This window comes from Bemisia tabaci, chromosome 4 (genome assembly GCF_918797505.1).
Source record: "Bemisia tabaci chromosome 4, PGI_BMITA_v3".
Lineage (NCBI taxonomy): Eukaryota > Metazoa > Arthropoda > Insecta > Hemiptera > Aleyrodidae > Bemisia > Bemisia tabaci.
Genome location: NC_092796.1, coordinates 951,865 through 972,851, shown reverse-complemented (window position 1 = coordinate 972,851; position 20,987 = coordinate 951,865). Strand labels below are relative to the sequence as shown.

General features: G+C 42.1%; 1 protein-coding gene across 2 annotated transcripts in view; it reads left to right on the top strand.

The window, feature by feature from the left end:
- LOC109031245 (lachesin) overlaps positions 1-20,987 on the top strand; it is a 559,402-nt gene that overhangs the window by 500,009 nt on the left and 38,406 nt on the right. For both annotated transcript variants that reach the window (XM_019042658.2, XM_019042659.2), the window contains 3 exons: positions 3,751-3,872; positions 9,306-9,456; positions 13,608-13,705. In XM_019042658.2, the coding sequence (XP_018898203.1) occupies positions 3,751-3,872; positions 9,306-9,456; positions 13,608-13,705 (371 nt within the window). The remainder of the gene's footprint in view (positions 1-3,750; positions 3,873-9,305; positions 9,457-13,607; positions 13,706-20,987) is intronic.

Below are 20,987 nucleotides of genomic sequence, written 5' to 3'. Positions count from 1 at the left end.
GTATCGTCTTCTTCGATTCGACGACCCACGTATTCCCGGAACTATTCCCAAATTTCGGAACTTTGAGATTTTCTTGAATTTTTCCTGGCGTTTTTAAAATTCCCGAAAGGTTCCGAATCGTTTGCATTTGTTAAACATTTCCCAGAACTTTTAAAAAATCTAAAAAGAATCCTGGAGCTTTCGAAAGTCATGAGATGGGAGAAATTGAAACAAAAAAGTTCCGAATTCCAGAACTTTGGAAGTCAGTCATGGAACGGTAGCACTGCAGGCTGTCTGAATCGAGGCTCTGTTTTTATGACTGAAAACTTTTAGTGGAGCTAATGAATGGAAGCTCAATGACTGTATCAAAGTTGTAGTCCGCTTGAAAAAAAAAATCGTAAAATTGTTTACTCTTATCCTTTAAAAAGTGAGAATATTCGAAAATCCGAGAAATCTCGTCATGGCATCCGAGCGGAGCACACAAGAAAACCCACTATCTCTCATTGTGCCCGAGCGCAGTGCTCAAAGGAGAGCGGACAGACAAGACCGAGCAACATGGCGGCAACTATTCGAAAACTATAAGTCTTCTTCCGAGCACTTGTGACTTATGATTTACACGAGCTACTACCACCAATCTCCCGAAATGAAAAGCGACCTCCACTCCTAGTCCCACCCCCACCCCCACCCCACTTTCATGCTTCACCCCTTGACGCCCAAGTTCCGACTCGACCAACAGCGTAGTCGAGCTCGGGGAACGCTCATCATTTTTCAACCCGAAAATCCACGATTTCGGACCGAAATGGCAACGACGGGCCCGACCAAGTTTCACGCTCCGGCTACTAAGCTGAGCGTAAAGCGCCAATCTTGGTGCGTTTCATACAGGAGTTAGGTGGTTTTTTGAAATCGGAAGGAGAGCTTCTTGAAGTTGCCTGGAAATTCGGCAATCGGAGGAAAGTCCGCGCGTCTTGGTGCGCGCGATATAGCTTGTCGGGGCCCCGCGTTCGCTTTGTACCTACGCGGGCTGTAAATAGCTGCTTTTCAAACTTTCCATTGGGCTCCGAGTCGAACTATTATAAGTTGTCGTGAAGCGCCCAGACTTGGCGGTAATTTCCATGTGTTTCGCACGCTCGAGTTGATGGCGCCATCGAACAGAACTATTATGGTGGTAGGTTGTGTTAAAATTGTAAATGACAATTAAAATTTCTGCATTGAATACTATTTTCGTTCGATTTAAACTATCAAACGTGAGCAATTTGGTTCGTGTTTGTCGTCATCAGACGGAATGAACTCGAATTCTAATAGAACTTACTTTATTTGGACTACATTTTGCAATGGAGGAGCTTGGAAGACATGAGTGCAGCGCTTGTTATTTCAAGAAATACGTGTTTCAAGTTTCAAAATTTTTAAACTCATTGATTGATGCATTAAAGTTTGTGAATTTGTCACAGAATGTACTCTCAAACTAGTTTTAGTTGAATTCATGAATATTTCAATTTTTTTCAAAAACAATACTTATGCGCCTTGTATTCTCCAAGCCTATCAATTGAGGAGTTCTTTTGAATAATCGCGTATAACGGAAATGATAAGTGTGGGAAAAACGCAAATGAAAAATACGTATGAAATGATCGATCGCTTCACAGAGGATTCTTTCTACGTATTTGGACAATGTTTTTGTAAAATGGAAGGAAGATGCCATGATTTTGATCTTCTACGGAATAATTGGCTATCTCACTGAAAAAAAATCTCTTAGATCCAGAGTAAAAAAAAAATAAAAAAAATAAAAAAAATAAAAAAAAAATAAAAAAAACCACTCTCGATTCAATCAAATTTTCACTTGACTGGAGAACCAAATCTCTAAATTTAAGCGGATTTCCTTTTGATTCAAACACATCCAATTTAATCAAAAGCATTTTTTTTCTCGTCAAATTTATTACGAGTCCGGACCCCGGATCCAAGAGACATTTTTTTCGAGTGTTGCTCAAGCATTTGATCTAATATCTAATTTATTTTGACTCTTAGTCTGCGCTGTATACAACAACTCACGCATTGGCATGATTCTGCCTTCATTTCGTTAGATATGCCAGAAAACATTTCGGGGGCCGCAATAGTTGCCTATCCGAGAAAATTCCCTTTCGGCGTCTCGCACGCTGGGAGATAGGACCGGCCGCACAGTGGATCGAGTCAATGGGAGAGGCTGGACATGAATTATTTGCCTAAATCTGCAGATTTAAATGCTTAATTCGTGAGATTTTACAGTTTTAGGGGTGCTATCTCTAGTAGATTTGACGAGAAAAGCAATGATACCGCTTTTAAGACCTTTAAATTTTGCAATAATAGAGTTTTGAGCTTTTAAAGTTTCAAAGTTTTGTCCGACTTCTCCGATTGACTGGATCCACTGTGGGCCGCGGCGAAGAAAATCGAGCTGCTCGGGCTGGAATTCCGTCAAGCGCGGCGCGGCGCTCCGGCCTGGGAGAACAAAACGCATTAGCTCTTTGACCCCCGCTCCGCGCTCGGGAAAATCAAACCTCCCACAACCGCGACTGAAATTTTGATGACGGAGCCATCCTATCCGCGCTTAAAGTATTAACCAAGGTTCCCATAAGCTATTTCACCGGCCTGAAACGCCCGGGAATACGAGAGGCACATATGACCGGGGGACGGGGGGCGGGGGCCGGGGGGCGGATAATGGGTTTAAGGACGTCGTTTAGAATCCGGCAATTTCGCCGTGCCTTCAAACGCGATTTCTTTCGCAAATAAGATAATCGGGACAGTCTTTTCAGCGAGGAATTCAATTTGCCTCCAAAACAGGTCGCTGCAGCGTCTCGGGCGGGGGGCGGGGCGAGGGCGGGCGCGACGAACAAAGGGGGAGGTGAACAGTCGAGGAATACGCAAACAAAGGGGAATTGATTCGAACTGTGCTCAAGAGTGTGAGCGAAACGCGGATAGACTCGGCGCTTAGTCGAGGAACTAGGAAGATGATGCCGTCAGTTTAACGCTCCTTGACTTCGCAGGATTGATTCTTTTTGAAAATATCTACGAGGCGCCTCCGGAGGGGGGGGGGGGGTTCCTCCCCTTCCCAGCCCCCTGGAAGACGAAATTGAGTCTGGCATAAACATAAGCGGAGGAGTCCTTTAAGGATGTAACGGATTCGAGAATACGGGAAACTGGTTGGTCGTCGAAACTTCCTAATATCCTCAGATAATTTGGAAAATTTTGGAAAAACGATTATTTTAGGGGAAAACTAACGGCGTCTTTGAGTTTTTCTCCAAATGTGACCGTCCGTTGGAAAATGGGTCTTACTTGCCGGAGGCAAATTTTCATGAGCATGATTTCTCTGAACGTAGAGGAAGAGATCGTACTTCGATTTTTTGACGGTAAACACTCTTTACTACTCTGAAGAATATATGAACATCATTTTACAATAAGGAACCACTATTTCTGGCTCGCGTGCATAAATCATCTATCAACGTAGGCATACTAAAGGTGCCAACGTCGTGTCTGTAATGAAGCAGAAATAAATCCCTTATTGCGTATAAAGGATGAATTCCTAATTGCTTTGTGGTCCACTCTGCAAGCGGCGTGGTGGTTTATTTTCTGTGCAAATAAAAAGTGTCTTGAGTTGCATTTTAATACAAGACTTCGGAGCTCCGATCATGGCAACTTAAAAATTTGGTCCTCAACGAGCAGGGCTAAAATTAGACTCGAAAGTTTTGACTTAGTGTTAAAAACCGTAAACGGACTTAGCTAATCATCATGTATTCTTTGTTACAGTTCCTCCAGAAATCAAGCGTGATGAGTCGAGAGGTAGCTTGGAAGTTAACAAAGGCGCATCCATCATTCTGGAGTGTCCAGCGGAAGGAAATCCTGTTCCCAAAATTACGTGGTCCAGAAAGGTATGTCGCTTCCGTACCCAGATTTATCCATATCCACCCGAGTTTCACGCTCCAAAATGAGTGATACGATTATTCCGACTCCTGAGTAACTTAAATTGCATACCGCTTAATTGAAGGCGTTTTTCGTCCCGCGCAATCTGACTCTAGCGTGTAAATTCGCGCCAGCCTCCTTGGAGACAGTGTTCAGCTATCAACACTGGTTTTACCGATCATAAATTTTGATCGGAATATTATTATACCATCTAAATTTGTTACGTTATTTTTTCCCTTCATTATTCTTACATGAATTCAAGTTTTGATTCGAGATAATAATCCAATGTGTTGTGATACATAAAGTCCTCTGAATATTCCAACCGTGTTACTTCATCACAGGGTTACTGGTCATAGTTGGTAAAGCACCGCTTCAAAACAAACAAAAATTACCACTAGCAACTTGCATTACATTCTTAACATCCAGCTTACATTCTGTGTCAAATAGACTTGTTTTTTATCGCCCACAGTTATTTCTACTTCACTACATGCATCCAGTTTTGTTCCTAACGATATGGTAAATGCATTTTTCAACGCGACAAGATCTCCAAACACAGTTTTTTTTACGATTGTTTCCCCTCTATTTTTCTCTTCCTCTCTTTGTTTTCTTTTGCCCTCTCTCTTCCTTTTATCCAAGGCCGAAATTGTATTATAGAAATTGTGCCTCCCTCCTATTTTTGCAATAACATAAGTGATAATCAAATTTTCTGCAGTGTCATGTGTTCTTCTCACGTTATATTATTTTTCCGCCCTCATTGTCAAAAAATAGGAAAGAAAAACTGAAGGAAACATGGTTGGTTAGCAGTGAGTAACATGCAGGAAAGTATGAAAACATATGTCTAAGTAGTAAAATATCAACTGCTTTAAAATTGAAAATTCCCAATTAACGTAGCAATTGCCAACATTTTATGATTCTAAGCTAAAAATCCATAAAGAGCAAAAGTCCTGTAACTGAACACAGTAAATTGTGTCATTATTATTTATAAATGCCCCTTTGTCAACAGGGACAAAAAGCTCTCAGCTACGCCATAATTGGTTTTTTAACGTTACCTTTGTTCCATCCAAGCTGATCAATGCGATTATCTTCCGCCCATGAAAGATTTTACGTGGCTTTGAGGCTGTTTGACACTTTATACCTTTCAAAGACACCCCCCTCCCTCTAGGTTCACATGAAATGATCAAGCTGTTCTTTTTTCTCGATGAGTCCGGCAAAGGTCCTTTGATTGGAAACCGAAAACCGATTTCACCTTGACGGCTTCTCCCGTGATCTAATGAAATTTCAAGGATGGAAAATTGATTCGGGTGATTGTGGAGATATCCAACACAGGGCACGGGAGAAAATCAGTTTACCGTCCGCGACTGCCACCTTGCGTTGATGATCGCGGAAACCTTTTGAAACCTTTCAAAAACCCTTTCATGAGTCGATTCTTTCACCGTAGCTCATTTCGCGTCTTTTTCATCGAGTTTTCGAGCGATTTTTATCGGTTCTCTCCGCATTTTTCTGCCTCTCCGCTGCAATTCAATGTTCACCGAATTCTTGTCTTCCTCGCTGGTGTTATATCCGATCATGATAGAGCGCATCACCTCTAGTAAATATTAACATTCTCTGTCAATTTTGGTTTTACGAACGGAGTGTCATCGTTTAGGTCACTTTAGTTTTATGTGGGTTTTTGTTTGAGTCCCTTCTCACAAATCGTCGCTCCTCTGATGTAAAGGTGAATCTCGATTTCTGCATGATCCTAAAAAAGAATGGATGTATATGTAAAATGGGGCTCACGTAGAAATTGAGATGCGCCCCTAAACCAGTGGGGCGACGAAATGTACCATTGCTAAAAACGAAATACATGAAAAACTGACACCCTCATCTAAATAACCACTGACATTGATAATGCGCAGGGCAAGGGGACAAAACTTGGTTCTCCTCATAATTAAAAATAGGAGCTGCACATCATCACTAATTATTTTTGATCAGAGCTATTTGACACCATCGTTGATTTTGGAAAGCGGCTTTGTCCCCTTTGAAACCCTTCTTTGGTAATTTTGATCCATTCGTATTCGTATCGAATTTCCCCGTTCCCGGTAACAAATATTTATATTCTAATGCCTATTTTTGGATGCAAAAATGGCGTTACGATGCAAAAGCTAATTAGTCAAACGTGGCGTCCTTGACTCACAGCAGAGCATGTGCAGCGAAAATGAGGTTCAGTCATAGAGAAAACAACGGGAGTTGTGGCCAGTAAAAGATCCACACCTGATGGCACATGGCGTCACGTTACCAAACAGACCTATAAAAGCGGCTAAACAGATTCCCCTAATGATGATTAAAGAGATGCATTGAGAATACTCGTGGTCTAATCGATACTTGATGAATCTAGGATAGAGTATTCTTTTAATCAAGTTTTTCAAACTGAGTCTTCTTTCCTCAACGGATGCATAGCAGTCATTAGTTGTTTGCATCCAAGAAAATATTTTTTACACCATGGGATGAGAGGAAGCGTGGAAGTCAAATTTTTGGGAGTGCGATTTTCTTTATACATGCTGGACTTGATTTTCGACGGAAAGCTCTCTCTAGCTACTATATGATAAGTTGCGAACGGCTTGGACTTTTTTCTCTTAATGGGTGTAAATTTTCATTTAGAATGAACAATATTGTGTTCCGATGAAAGCGGTTTTCTCTATACTATGTTTTTTTGAATTGTACACCTCAAACCGTCATAGCACCGATATGGTTTGATATTTTTGGTTTCATAATATTTGCAAAATACTTCCCCGTTTAGTGATGTTAATGTCCCAATGTTAAATTTTCCGGGGCTTAAGTTAATCCTTTTCTCTGTGGACGATTAACTACAGCGATGTTAATGACCTTTGATGAGGCTCCGCTTTAAATTACATGCATATTACTACTACTTACCATAATGTCTCTGACTCAAATTATTTGCTTTCCCCATGAGTTTAGTTGCGTTTGGCCGCAAGCTTTTTGGAAGCCTCTGGAAATTGAAACTTAATTATGTAAACAGAATGAGACCAAGTCACATTTTGTGACGAAAATTGCGTCAAAATTTTTCAAGCTCAGCTAGCAGCTTATTTTCTCCTGCAAAAAATTCAAAAATATTTCCATTGTGATACTAGGCACTATACATTACTCCTGACATTAAGTTGACGGAAGAACATAACTTCGATCCTTTCTTCAAATATTTAATCTTGATGTGTCTAGGCTCCTTTCTGTTACATTCGGTTCATTTATGCCACAATTGCCACACTACTTGGATAGCAATCCGCTAAAACAGTGAGACAAGCAAACAGAGAACAGAGGGTTAACGGGACTGGAGCGGGGGCGCTACATTTTTATGTGGGCCTTAGATAGAATTTTATGATGTTAAAGTGCGCATTTGCAACCGTAAAAGGCGCCGCTAAGCCGGATACTGGAAATTTGGATAGCATAATCGGCCGTTGTATGCAAAAAGCACTGAAATGCATTGAAAACTCCCTGCAATTACGCGGTTTCGACTGAGCACGGCAGTATTCCGAGGTTAATGTTATGGCAGTGCTAAACGAGCTATAATCTGTGATTTTTTTAACGGAAACGTGCTCGGGGAATGTGTGCGAGTGTGTGAGAGCAAGCTTTCTATCGGCTTTCGAGTGAGCTCGTGTCTTTCTTTATCCTTCGATTGACCTATATTTTGCGACCGATAAAGGTTGGAGAAAATACGGGAGAAAATAAAAATCAAAACATGCTAAGCATCGTCAAATGTTGCCAAGATTTTGGGAATTTTCGCCTCTTTAACGGAAATGTTTAGTATATCGTTTTAGAATATCGTTTTGTGTCCTTGAATCGTGACGCTAAATGGTAGGTAAATTATTTCCATGAAAACTCTTAAAGCGAAGTCATTCGGGTTCTAATACAGCCAGGAATACCGCATGCCCGACCGTAGCAACACCTGGTGGCGCTCCCTCTCTTTTTTGATTTTTTACTTGTATGCAAATTTCTCTTGGACTTTCTCAGACATAAATTATGTGTTATAGCTCACTGGACATGGGGTCTTGCGCCAAAAAACTCATCAACATATAGGTATTTTGTACTTCTCCTAGAAAGAGTGCTATTTAAACGTTTTTGGCTAAGAGGATGTCCAACAATTTGAAAATCAAACGGGAGTTGTTATCACGCTTTGAAATTTACAATTGGAAAACGCGGTCTGCCGTGTTTGTATAAGGTTGTTTGAAATTTTTACATTACTTTTCCATGCCCTTTTCTTTTATCCTTGACCAGAAGAGAGGGTCTCCCGTATTAATGTAGGTTTCAAATCTCCGATACAACTTCATAAAAACTACTTTCCTAGAAAAATTTCCTCCGTCCATCGGATGAATTAAAGTGCAAGTTTAGTGCAAAAAAAAAAAAAAAAAAAAAATTATAGTAGTGGAAAATTGTCCTTAAACTTCGAGCAAAATCAAAGTTGTTATTATTTAAGCATCTTTTGTATCGAGATGCAATAAAGTGCGAATGATATTTTGCAAGATTAATGCAACTTGAGCGTTGAAAAACTATTGCGACACAGAAGTTGTAGGTAATTCCAAATGAAAAATGTACGTTATTCCCGTTTAATTCCTTTAAAGGCAACCGAACGGAATAAAACAACTCCGAGAGCAGATCTTGGTTTTTACTATTCTTGACTTAGTTATGACGTTTCCCGTCCTACAAATCTCATCCGGCGTGTAAATTAAATTCCCTGTAAAGAAATTTTCTTTCGTTTGGCCTTATTTCATAGCAATTGAATCAAACGCTGCAGAAGAAGGCTTCAAAAAGACAGCCCTGCAATTTCATCAGCAACTGTTGCACACGGTAGCTAGTGGCGCGTGAGCGGTGAAAAAAAACGCGTCCAGCTAAGTTGAAAACCCCTAGGAGATGCCTCATTTATAATGCCTGCTTGCTTTGACAATTTTCAAGTTTTTCCTATGACGTCTCAAGAGTCGTTGCCGAACGTTTCGAAGTCGTAATACTTTGCAAGCTCTCCCTGTACTTTTTTGCGTTCAGCTTCAGTTCCTTTATGGGCAAGTTATCCCCCATGAGCATCAATCAGGTTGTGGCTGTTTGGCATATCTTACTGAAAGCACGATACCAACTGGGCCCCGTTAAGCAGAAAGGAATCAAGTCACATGAATTATTGTCGAATTTCGTCAAACAATTTTTTATTTTTTTTATTTTTTTTTTTTTTTTTTTTATAGGAGAATGGATTTTTTTATGGATTTACCCGTATTTTAATTTGCTTCCGAAAAATTAAGCTTGTGATCGATTGCTTCTGAAATTTTTGGGTGAAGTTCAAGTTCATTTCTTTTTTTAAACGTTTACAATATCTAGCCTATTGTGTGATTGTTACTCTACGCCCATCATTTATTGGTCTGTTTCAGAACAACAATTTACGGAACGACATGATGAACTACGAAGGACGGACTCTGAAGATCGAAAATGTCTCGAGGCACGACGCTGGTATCTACGTGTGCACAGCCGACAACAAAGTGGGCCGAGCCGCCACGCAGGAGTACAAAGTCAAAGTTCTCTGTAAGTCCATTTTCAGCAATAAATTCACTCATCGAAAAATGTCAACCTTTAGATGCCGGAACTGGGTCAAATTGACCCGAGGACTACGCTGCCTTGCTAAGCAAGAACGCCGTCAATCCATCAAGATTTTCCCTCGTTTTTTTGGAACTTAACATTGTATAAAATAAATACTGTTTTAACCATGCACCTCAAATTTTCAGGTTTAGTTCTTAATAGTATTTCCGATAAATTTCTGTAAAAACATTGTCCCAAGGTACACAAGTTTTTCTGCCATGACACATTGTTTCTAAAAAATTTAAAATGGCGTTTACGGCGTTTTTGCTTTGCATGGCAGTACGAACAACACGTAACCCATGGGTTGTGTAGGTACACATGTATACGAGAGCAAAAACTCACAAATACATTGTAAAAAAAGAATAGACACCAGATTGAAAAGAAAAGGGAAAAAATCGAGTGTACACGCAAAAAAAAAAAAAAAAAAAAAAAAAAAAAAAAAAAAAAAAAAAAAAAAAAAAAAACAGGAGAGATGTAGTCAAGCCTCATTTTTGAACATTTGCTCCCGAATCTGAGCCCGCTGAATCTAATACCTCATCGGCAACACAGAGCGGAGCCCGGAGCACTGCGAGTACACGCCTCGCTCCATAGCGCCTTCAATTTTGAAGATGCCACACGGACATCCATCAAACACGAATAGATGCATCTCTGCGCCGTCATCAACGCGCGTCCTTTTCCCATGTTGTATTTCTTACCTTTAATAACATAGAAATAACATGAATAATACTTCAAAAAGTATCAAAATCAATGTATATAAACACGGGTCAATCAATTTGACCCGACTTGGAACTTGGCGTTTAAGAAAAGTACTCTACATCTAAGGGTGAATCTTTGAATTGGGAGTTAATTTCAGTAATTGAACGCATTTCTACCAAACAGAACTGAGTCTTGTCCACAACGCTATTTCCCTATGTCCACGTCTCATAAGTGCCACATACAGCTGGCGCATATTTCTGTTTGGTGAACTTAAAATCCCGCTTTTCCATTTCTCCTAAGGGAATCACGCACAGTTTTACATGGTTTTTTATCCACCTCACCACGAGCCCACCCCATCTTTCCTACCCGCACATAGTTCTGTTCGGTAGAAATACGTCTAATTTGTGCTCCGTCAACTGCATGTGTTCTCCGTGTTTTGAGAAGGAGAATGGTCAGAATCCTTAAGTCCGCACCTTGTCTACCGAGTGGTCATTGGCCAAGGTGGGTAGGTCGCGTGTCATCATCAGGCGAATTCTCGCGTTAACTGAATAAATTTTAGACTACAAGGAGAACAGGAGTGCGGGGTCTCGAAAATATATTTTCTCCAAAAACGACGGCCTCAGTTTCCGCTGCTACCTCTTCAAACGAGAACTTCCGAGAAGATGGCCAAGTGTAGTAGTAACCACCGGGGATCAAAGTTCCAAGCTTGAGGGACGTGGCTCGGTAGCGCCTGGAGCGCTGCGCGGCGGCGAAACTGGGAAGCAGCGCTGACCCTCCTCCGATCACGTAAACACGAGTGACGAGCCCTCCAGATCGAGAGGAATGTCGCGGTCGCGCGCTCTGATACGACCGATTGATCCGGGGTCACGGGGGGTTCCGGCGGGGGGGGTCGCGAACTCATCCACGATTCCAGCGCCGCGCGAATTGGACAACGGACCGGGGAAGGAAGGAACGGGAGGAAATAAAAGGTCCAAACATCCGGAACGTGCCCGGGATCACAAAAGGCGACCGCGGCAACAAGTTATTGCACAGCGCGTCGCCGAGCGCCAAGTTTTCCACCCCCGCCCCCGCAACCCCCCCCGCCCCTCCGCCCGCCCCGAACCTCTTACAATTTGATTGCCAATTTAAACTGAATCCGAACGATAAATCCGACCTTTGATGCACCAATCAAACCGCGCGCCCCCTCTCCTCCTCCCCTCGGCCCCTCCGCGTGGCGAGGAGCCCTTCATTCCGAATTCTCGGCGGGTAACGACGTTAATTAAACCGGTGGCGGGGAAGGTCCAATTATTCCGTTTAGTGCTGAAATTTCGGACAAACTTCCACCGTTGCCCGCCTTTTCGAACCTCTTTTTTCTCCGCTCTAATGAACATCCCGTCTCATTTTTAATACGAGTGGAAATTGGGTCGGAGGGGAAACGGCCGACTTAAAGGGCCATGAAAAAGGAGGGCGAGTCCGTTTAATAGCGCATAAAAGTGTCACGGCGCACCTTTCAAAATCCGCGGGAACAAACGCAATGCCGAGGACCCGCCCGATTTCCAAACTTTGAGAAATACATTTTTTTCAAGAGTGCAGCCATAACGTCGCTTAACTGCGATAATGTCGTCGGCGGAACCAGAAGTTACCGACGGCAATTCCGTTGATGACTCCGGCACCGATCCTCGTAAAAAATTTCCCGCGTTTAGGCGGCGGTTTCGAGCTTTTAAAAGTTTCCCGCGCCCCCGGTGAAGCTTGCCTTTCGAGGCCGGTCTTCGACTATGATGAGACCGAGTTTCTTGAGCTTCGGTTTATTGGGGAGTCCGATTGCGCCTCCGCTTGACCAATCACTGCCGAAAGCAATATCACGCCTCGAACTAGGTCAACGTTTCTTTTACAGCCGCCAAAGCATGAAGAGCCTGTGCCGAAAAAAAAAATGCTTGAGAAACTTCACTGTAATTTATAATAAAATTAAGCGCTTGGCTTATGAACAATATTTTTTAAGCCGAAAAAAAATCATTAAATTTAGAGATGAATTAAAAACATCTTTGAAATGACAAAAACAAAAACAAAAAATCTTGAAGTAGGCGTCATAAAAAAATTGTTATATCTACATGGTGCTCCGAAAGTTGGCACAAAACACTTTACTGGTCGTTTTCTCTAGATGAATGATTTGATTCATTTTCGTTTGACTCTCATCCATGCCCACTTGTGAAGTTGCGAGTAACCCACATTCCTCGAGAACAACCAAGCCTTCATGAATCCATCAATGTAGCGCTTTGCGAGACGAAAAGTGGTTTAATTAGCGATAAATCCGTGTCGTAGTTGACGCGAAGGAGCCCCGCAAAGGTTGGTAAACCCCTATGATTTATTCGGGATCAGTTACCCTCTTGAGCCCTTGCACCTTCACCCCCAATCCCTTCGTTGCCCTGTCGTGACTACCGAGCGTTCATCTTTCACGTTCGTTTTCACTCTCGAAGAATAGGGCTGAGGACACATTGGCGCTGCAGAAACTTCTTCAGAAACTGCTGTCGGAAAAGTAGGATACTGTTCATGAAATACAGCAAAAAAAAAAAAAAAAAAAAAAAAAAAAATGTATCGGGTCCGGATTTTCATTGAGACTCAAAAATTCACAATTCAGTGAAAATGAGTCAGTTGCGATACGTAAAGAATCCATGTTGATGGTTGAAGCCTATTCAAAAGCAAAAATAATAAAGAGTCGAGTCGGCCAAAAACCGAGGATATACTTTTGTATTTTTTATTTGTTTATAATTTTTTTATTTTTAATGAAAAAATGTGTTCATTTTTTTTATTTTATTATTGCTTTATTTTTTCAATTTTAAGAAAAAATAACAAAATTTGTTTTATTGATTATCAGTAGAGAATGCGTACTAGATTTTAGTAATGTCTTGGAATAATCAGCAAGTCAACGGAACGTAATTTTCCCCCTCGGACCTAATTTGACGTCCACTGTCCAACGAATAATGCTGTGTATCCTCTTTCGGCGATGATGTTGAAGACAACCTCTTGCCATTCCAAGTGCTTAACCCATTAAAAGGAGCTCAAAGGGATCACTGACGAGCCATTACTTGTCGAGGCCTACTTTGGCGTCCAGCAGGGGCCCGCTTAGGTGGGCTCATTTCGGTCCCTTTCGATCTCCTGTCAAAAATGAGCTCTAATCTCCGTTATTACGGCCCCATTCCATCCGTGGGCTTTAAAAAGTTATGTCCCGTTTTTAGGCCCCTCTTTAATTGCATCCCTGTACCGCTCCACCTTGAAGTTATTTAGTTTCGACCGAAATCCCCGAAACGACCTCCGGTGGAATGGAGGGATCCCTGACGCAAACATCATCAGGAATCTTATGAAATTCCATCGTGCTTTTTCATATAGAACCTTTGTGGAAATGTAAGTGATTTGTTTTGTTCCAGATCCTCCGGAAATTGAGGTTGAGAAAAGCTGGGTCCACTCTGGCGAAGGCTACGAAGCTCTATTGGTGTGCATCGTCCACGCTGAACCGTTAGCAGAGGTAAGTCATTTCAAAATTAAAATAATAATTTTTTGGGGAAAATGTAGTGTCATGGCAAGTGAAAAAGTTTCGTGTGGTACAGATTTTATTGGATTATACACATAAATTGAATCACTCGAGTCAATTTTGCAAGCTTAGAATTTAGAATGCAGTTACGTTGTTTCATCCGGAAAACGACGCACAGTGGATCGAGCCAATCAGAGAGATCAGACATGAAATTCTTGACGATAACTGCAAATTTTGATGTTTATTTCGCTACATTTTAAATTTCAAGGGGTATTTCTAGAGGAAAATGGCACGAGAAAACCAATGGAACCACTTTCAGAATCTCAAAGTATTGTATAAACAAAGTCATAAGCTTTTAAAGTTTCCAGATTTTGTCCGACCTCTCCCATTGACTCAATCCACTGTTCGACGGTTTGGGGTCGACATTTTGTCCTAAAATATTGTAATACTTTCCCCCTTTCCGAGGTATGAATATTTCTATCTTGAGTTTTTGTTAATCAAGGTCCTGTACCTCACAGGCGGTCAAAACTTAATAAAATAAGAATTATGGAAAGATAGTTTCTTCATAATTCGGCCGTATCGCGACCGGGGCGGCTGCCAGAGCACTTCATCCGAGCCGCGGACGCCCGGCGATGTTGGAGTTGCATGTCTCCACATCGCGCACCCTTGTGGAAACGAACATTTCGTGTTCGTTCAACGTAACGATACAACTGCATCTCAACGTGACTCCCGAAAAACTTGGCTTTACGTGGAGAGAGGGGCCCATGCGAAATTGCAGCCCCGCTTTTACGACGGCGGAGCGAGGAGGGCTGGAGGCGACGAGGTGGGGCGAAAATCAAAGCTCACACAAAGGATATATTCGGGAGATTTAGGAGGGGATGGAGGGTGTATCCTTTACACCTGAAATACGCTCTCTAGGAACTGTCTTTTCATGACTGGGAGCCCCCGGCCCCGGCCCCTCCCCGCGGGACCCGGGACTCGATGAACAGGGGCGTTAAATAAATAATATACTAACGTGCCTTTAAAACAATGGGGATTCAATTATGTTATCCGTGTAAAATTGAGAGTTGCTCCCAGCGTCGCATCGTGCCCGCCACCCCGCACGCCGTTGCCGCGTTTCCTCAATAAATCCTCGATATCACGCTAGTTTCCAGCGGGCGGACCCAAATGAGTGAGTGGTTTGTCAGTCCTGCTCACACAGTGCAGAACCAATATCGCTCCACATGTAGTAGCCTTGCACGGCGACCACCACGGGTGCCATTCCTTTACGGAACGTTCATGTATGTCAGGTTTAACATCCTGTGAACACATCTATGTAGCAAACGTATGAGAAGTGATCGAGGAAATTATTCAAGGAGTAAAACTGAGGATGGATCTAGCAATTTTAACATGAATGCTCATATTAGTGTAAGAATCCGTCGCTTTTTGAAGCTTGAAGTCAATGTAGAAGTTTCTAAAACTTCTCGGCCTTTTCCATTATAAAAAGTTGCTAGGTTTACAAGAATCAAACATGACGGTACTTGACGCGCGATCAATCAGTATCACGTGTTATGTCAGAAAGTGGAAAAATTTACTCGCCCCCTCCTCCTCCTCCCTTTATAAATTCAGAATGCTTCGAGCCTGGCAGTTGAGGAGAAACAATGAGCCCCTAGAAAAAGTATACCTTGAAGAAACAGAAATTTTGAAATGGATAATCGCAACATAACCAATGCCGGACCATACGAGGGATCCATTCACCGGACTGATCTTTAATATGGGAACAGAATATGTGAGAATAATTTTCAATAGGACAATTTGACAGCCCTGCCGCGGGATTTCAGCGCGGTATTTAAAGCGGGATCTCGCCCGCAGATCGAGGCCGATGCGTCCCCCATTGTGCCCCTCTCTCTCACCCCTTTCCACCCCCGCACACCTTTTGCAGGCACCCGGGCCCGCGGGGGCGTCTTTCTTGTGCCGGCCCGGAGGGGGTGCACCGCGGCGCGGCGCGCGCGGCGAAGTTGGAGTGATATAGCGCCCGGCGACAAGACTTCATTTGTAAATTTCATCAGTGGATTTATCCGTTTCATTGTTAGCGCCTTATTTATATTTAATCATGCACCCCTCCGCCCCCCCCCCACCCGGGTCTCTTGTTTCGGGAGCTCTCCCCATTTTTTCCTGCGGGGGCTCTTTGCGCGCCGCGGGGGCCCCGAATTAGAGCTCGCTCCCACGATCCCACCTTTGTCCCCGCATGCCATCCCTTCGCCTTTGCCTCCATGTTTGCCTTGCCTCGGTGCCACGAGGCTCCTTCGGGCCCATTTTCGGCGGTGCTTCAAACTTTGTGTCGGCCTGGGGTTTCGTGCACCTGCATCTATTGAATGCGATCTAATTAGAATCGATAGTTGCTCAATGCTAGAGCCCTCCGGTCGGGAATGGAGTACCTTTGATTGGGCGAGCGTTAAAATGTTATTTGATGGAGAGTTTAGGGCCCAAAATTGCAGAAAACCGTCTGAAAGTTATTGCGCGTAACGTATTTTTACGGAAACGTAAGAAAGTAATGTGCCTAATGCATTCTACATCGTACTTCCGATAATTTTCGAAACTTTAGAGAACAAATTTTTCTCTTTTAATAGTAACATGGATAAATGGGATTCAATTTTATAGTTCAAATATTAGTTTCGGGAGGAAGCTATTTGAAATTCAATGAAAAACTTCAGCTATGTTTTTAACTCTCTTGCACGTTTTTCATTAAATTTGCGAGTGAGTCCAAAACATAGCTACATTTTTTTTACATACTCTTGTGCTGACTTCAATGGTGTTTCTGTCGAAATTCGAAGCTGTCTCTGTCAAAGCTCATATAGTTGTCGGAACACAACAGAATTGTGCACCCTGCTTTGGCATAAACATGAAATCATTCGCCATGAGGCCCTTCGCAACCACATCTGAGAAAACTCGAGAGAGTTTCCCGTTTACATTTTAAACTCCTACACAAAAATCTCCTAATTGAAGAGTGAGTGCCCGCGCAGGTCTCCGTATGGCGACATCTAAAACTTAGTCATCGAACGGTAAAGACATAAAACGCCATGGTAAGCTTTCCGAATAAAAATTCAACTGATGTAGAAAAAATGAAACAAACCGCAAAACGTTTTCTACCCAATGAGGTTATCACCATTAGTAAAGAGAAAGGACGCATATTCTATATCAATATAAAGTAAGACACTGCATAATAAATACCGTACTTGAGGAATAAATAAAATGTGAAAGTATCTGAAGCCACGATTCGGAGACCAATAGAATCAAAGCTATATTTGAATTGTGACAGTCGGCATGAAGCGTCGCATTGATTTCAGGCAGAGCGAACAAAATACAGAATGGGGACGGTCAGTATCCGTGGGTACCCCAACATGAAATCCCAATAGCACGGAGGTCATCTTTCCCGTAAGCCCCGTCACTCTTCACCTCGACGTTTGTTCTCGCAAAGAGAATGCAAAATTGGACCAGTTGGCTCTCGCGAATTCCGGGTGTTACACGACTCCCCGGCAGAAGAAACGGGGCTTTGTCATGTTGTCACAGATTGATCCCCCGGGAACGGCCAAAGTTGCCTCATCCCAGGGAAATATCCGCCATTTTCCAATGATATTTTCGCCCGGTTTCGTAAAATTTCCCACGTTTTGATACCGTCTGGCAGTCGGATCCGCGTCTGCTTCTATATTTTCCATCCCGCTAGCGTCCTTGCCGAATCTCTCCATCAGCTATACTGATTTTATCCATAAACCCAAGTTTTTCCGAAGATTTGACAACCCTGGATGCAAGTTTCGTGTCCTCCTGCCCAGTTTTCGTGGCTCGGATCTTCGTGCCATCACTTGGGAGCTTAGGGTGACGGAACTGGGTCTTGTGTACCGAGAACTCCCGCGCTTTCGGAATCGATCATGCGAGATTTGCTCCTTTGCTGCCATCTGAGCCAATTTCGCATTTTAACTTACGTCGGCATCCTTGTAATTTGACCACACAAAAAATGGTCAACTATTTCCCGTTAGAAAATTTAACGCCACGTAAAATCTTTGACGGATCTATATTTCGAGGTTCATAAAGTGCCAAAATTGCGCAAGTGTAATTTTCCAAGTATACGAATAATCCAGATGATCTGAGCCGAACATTGAATCATATCAGTAAGGTTTATTTCTGTAAAATATAGTTTAAAAACCACCTATAATGATTTTTCATAGTTTTCTCGACTATGGCAAAAACTAATACCGGATGAAATTTGGATTTGTTTTTTATTTTGCAAGAGACGACAATAAATGCTTAAGTCGCCTCGATACTGTCCTGGGCTCTTATCGTAAAACGACATATTGAACACGGGGAAACCACGAATAATGGCTATTTTTCGCGTGCGCTTAAACCATGTTAACATCAATGTATCTTACTGAAGGGATTTAGTGACTGGCTCAAAAAATGTTTTCGTTGAATATGGATGTCTCTGTGTCAAAACAAGCTAAAGTTGTAAAATTCTAGGGTGATGCCAATTTCAATCCATATCACCACATTCTTGTTTTAAACTCAAAGAGTTTCCACTGACTGTGTGACGCACGAGTCGTATAGACAGTAAATTGGAAGTGTAGCCAACGTTCGTTACATATCATACTAAAAATATCAATACAGAGGGAAAAAGCTCATCCGAGCACATCATAGAGGGAAAACTGCGCTTGGATGAGCTTTTACCCTCCGTATTGAGATTTTCAGCTTTATGCTGATATGTAACGCACGTTGGCTACACTTCCAACTTACTGTGAAAGAGTTAAATTTAAGGAAACAATTATTCTTTTTTTCTTAAAATTTACTATTTCTTTCATTCAATTCATTTCTTTAACTTGAAAATTCGGGAGAAAAAAAGGGGGCCTCGGATTTTATTAGGCCTTTACCTGCAAGAATCAGCCTTTACCTGCAAGAATCAGGGAGTTATCAGAAAATATCTCATTTTTACAGAAAAAATTAAAAAAACTCAAGTAACATTTTTGAAGGGATTTCACAAAGAACGGAGCTCCGCTTAAGCTGTGAGCAAAAGTTTGCAAGAGTCGCAATGAAATGCGTATTTTTCTTGTTTGGCGCTCTTTCGTGCTAGCGACCCGATGCGCGGCGAATTGAGACAATATAAAAAGAGAGTCCGAAATCCGGAAGTCCGTGTTTATGAGTTATGATTAATTTCCGGCTTCCTTCCCGACCAGCCAGGCGCCGCCGCCTCACGCAGATTATTTACCGCTGTCGAAAAAATACAGGCAAAATCACCGTCGTCCGTATTTTCTCACTTTTATCAAGCTTGCGAAATATTCACCTCCTCACCTCCCCCTTTTTTTCATCCACTGAGCAGACGCTCTAAAATCCCCTAGTGCGGGATTAGCTGCCAGTGTCGCCAACCAAAAGCATCTTCATTTAGTTTTTTCGTCTTTCCTTCAAAACGTCCTCGTATTTATTTTTCACTCATTTTATCGTTCCTTTTTGCTGTAAGGGAGTATTCACAAACTTTTTCGTAAAATTGTTTAAATCTTTAAAATTGAGCGTTTGCTTGAATGAAACGTAAATTTAAAACTTAATATAGTTGAAGTATGTAACAATGAAGGCATTGTGAAATTGAGGTACCGATTCTTCCCAGAGAACTCATTCCAAAGGTATTTCACGAACAACATAGAATATGATTCCTCAATTTGAAGTCGGAAATCGCTAGTACACACTTTTATAGCATCCTTTGAATTTTTTAAACTTTAACCTGTTTCTTAAAATCACAAAAAGATTACCTAACCTGTTGATGAACCTCTCATCATAAAAAAGGGCTGTAAAGGTTTTCAGTCAAGTTCTTTGCAAGTTCAAAGCCGGAAATTACAGATTAGATTTTCTCTTGAAGTCAACATAATTCTCCCAGGAAGTTTGCAAAATAGAAAATAATCCCACTAAATTTGTAGTTTTCATGTTTGCGGGCGTGTCTCTTTAGTTTGTCTCCAATGACAAACAGGGAACTAACAGTATTTTAACTGCAGTCGCTGCCGTCGCGTCGTTCTCAGCGCCTGAATGCAGCAACTATTACCACTCAATGGATGCCCGTGTTGCATACACAAATAATTGAAGGCGTTTTGGTGTTTCTCGTGCTCATAGCGTGCAGCGTCACTCGTAAATTCTATGTAAGATTTAAGTGCTTCCTTCCGGTCATAAAATTATAACTATCTCATGCTCTTTTGGATTTAGCTATGCACACAATGCACAGGTTGTTTACTTTTTTAAAAATATCTCTTAACAATTGATTGAGGATTTTGCCTTTTCAAATGGTCTTTAGTCTTATTTCCATTCTTCTCCCTTCCTCTTCCGCATCTAATCCCTCTCTTTCTTTTTTTAAAGTCTCTCTTCCACCCCCCCCCCCTATTCTTTTATTTTCATAATCTGTCCATCATTCCTCTTTTTCTTTCTTTTCAGATACCTCCTCCATCTTTTCTCTGCCTTTTTCTCCATTTTCTACACCGTTCGCTATTAATCTTATTCTCTTCATCCCATTTCTACTTTCTCATCCGCATCTTATTATCCTTCTTTTCCATGTCTCTTCATCCTTTTTAATCTTTTGTTCGTCCTTTCCCTCATTTCTCCTTCCGCTTGTTCTTCCTCTCTCTCTTTTCCACATCCTCTCTCCCATACCTATTCCTCATTGTTTCCTTTTTATCCTCCCCTGGCATTCCTTTGTATTATTCTCTGTGTCCTGTTCCGTCTACTCTCCTTCTTTTTCTTTATCTTTTCCAGCCATTTGTTCTCTCTCTTATTCTTCTTCCATCCCTTCCTTCCCCTCTTCCCTCTCACCGATTTGAGAATTCCTACTTCTACGCGAATATGCTTCGATGCTTGGAGAATTGATTCTTCCAATTTTATGCTCGAGGGCCGAACCTTTTTCCCGGAGACTTGTCAACAGCGGTCCACGGGAGCAACTTCCGGTTTTTCGGAGGTGCGCGCTTGGCCAGCGCATCAACCGAGTCGAAGCTAACTTTTAATTTGATGATTTAATAGGGTTTTTTTTTTCTTTTTTACTTTTTTGAAATTTTTCTCTTTTTTTGCGAGCGGAGTCGTACAGCCACGAGCGTGGCGCGCACTGCTCCCGTGCGGGATGATGAATTGCGAGGGGTGCTCACCGCAAACCTTTTCGCATCGTCCCACCCCCGCCCCCCTCTCACCCGACGCCACCGCCCACCCCCGCACCGATCCGTCTGTTGCCGAGTCATTTGACTCTGCCAGGCATAAATTACGAATAATTAAGAGAGCGACGGCT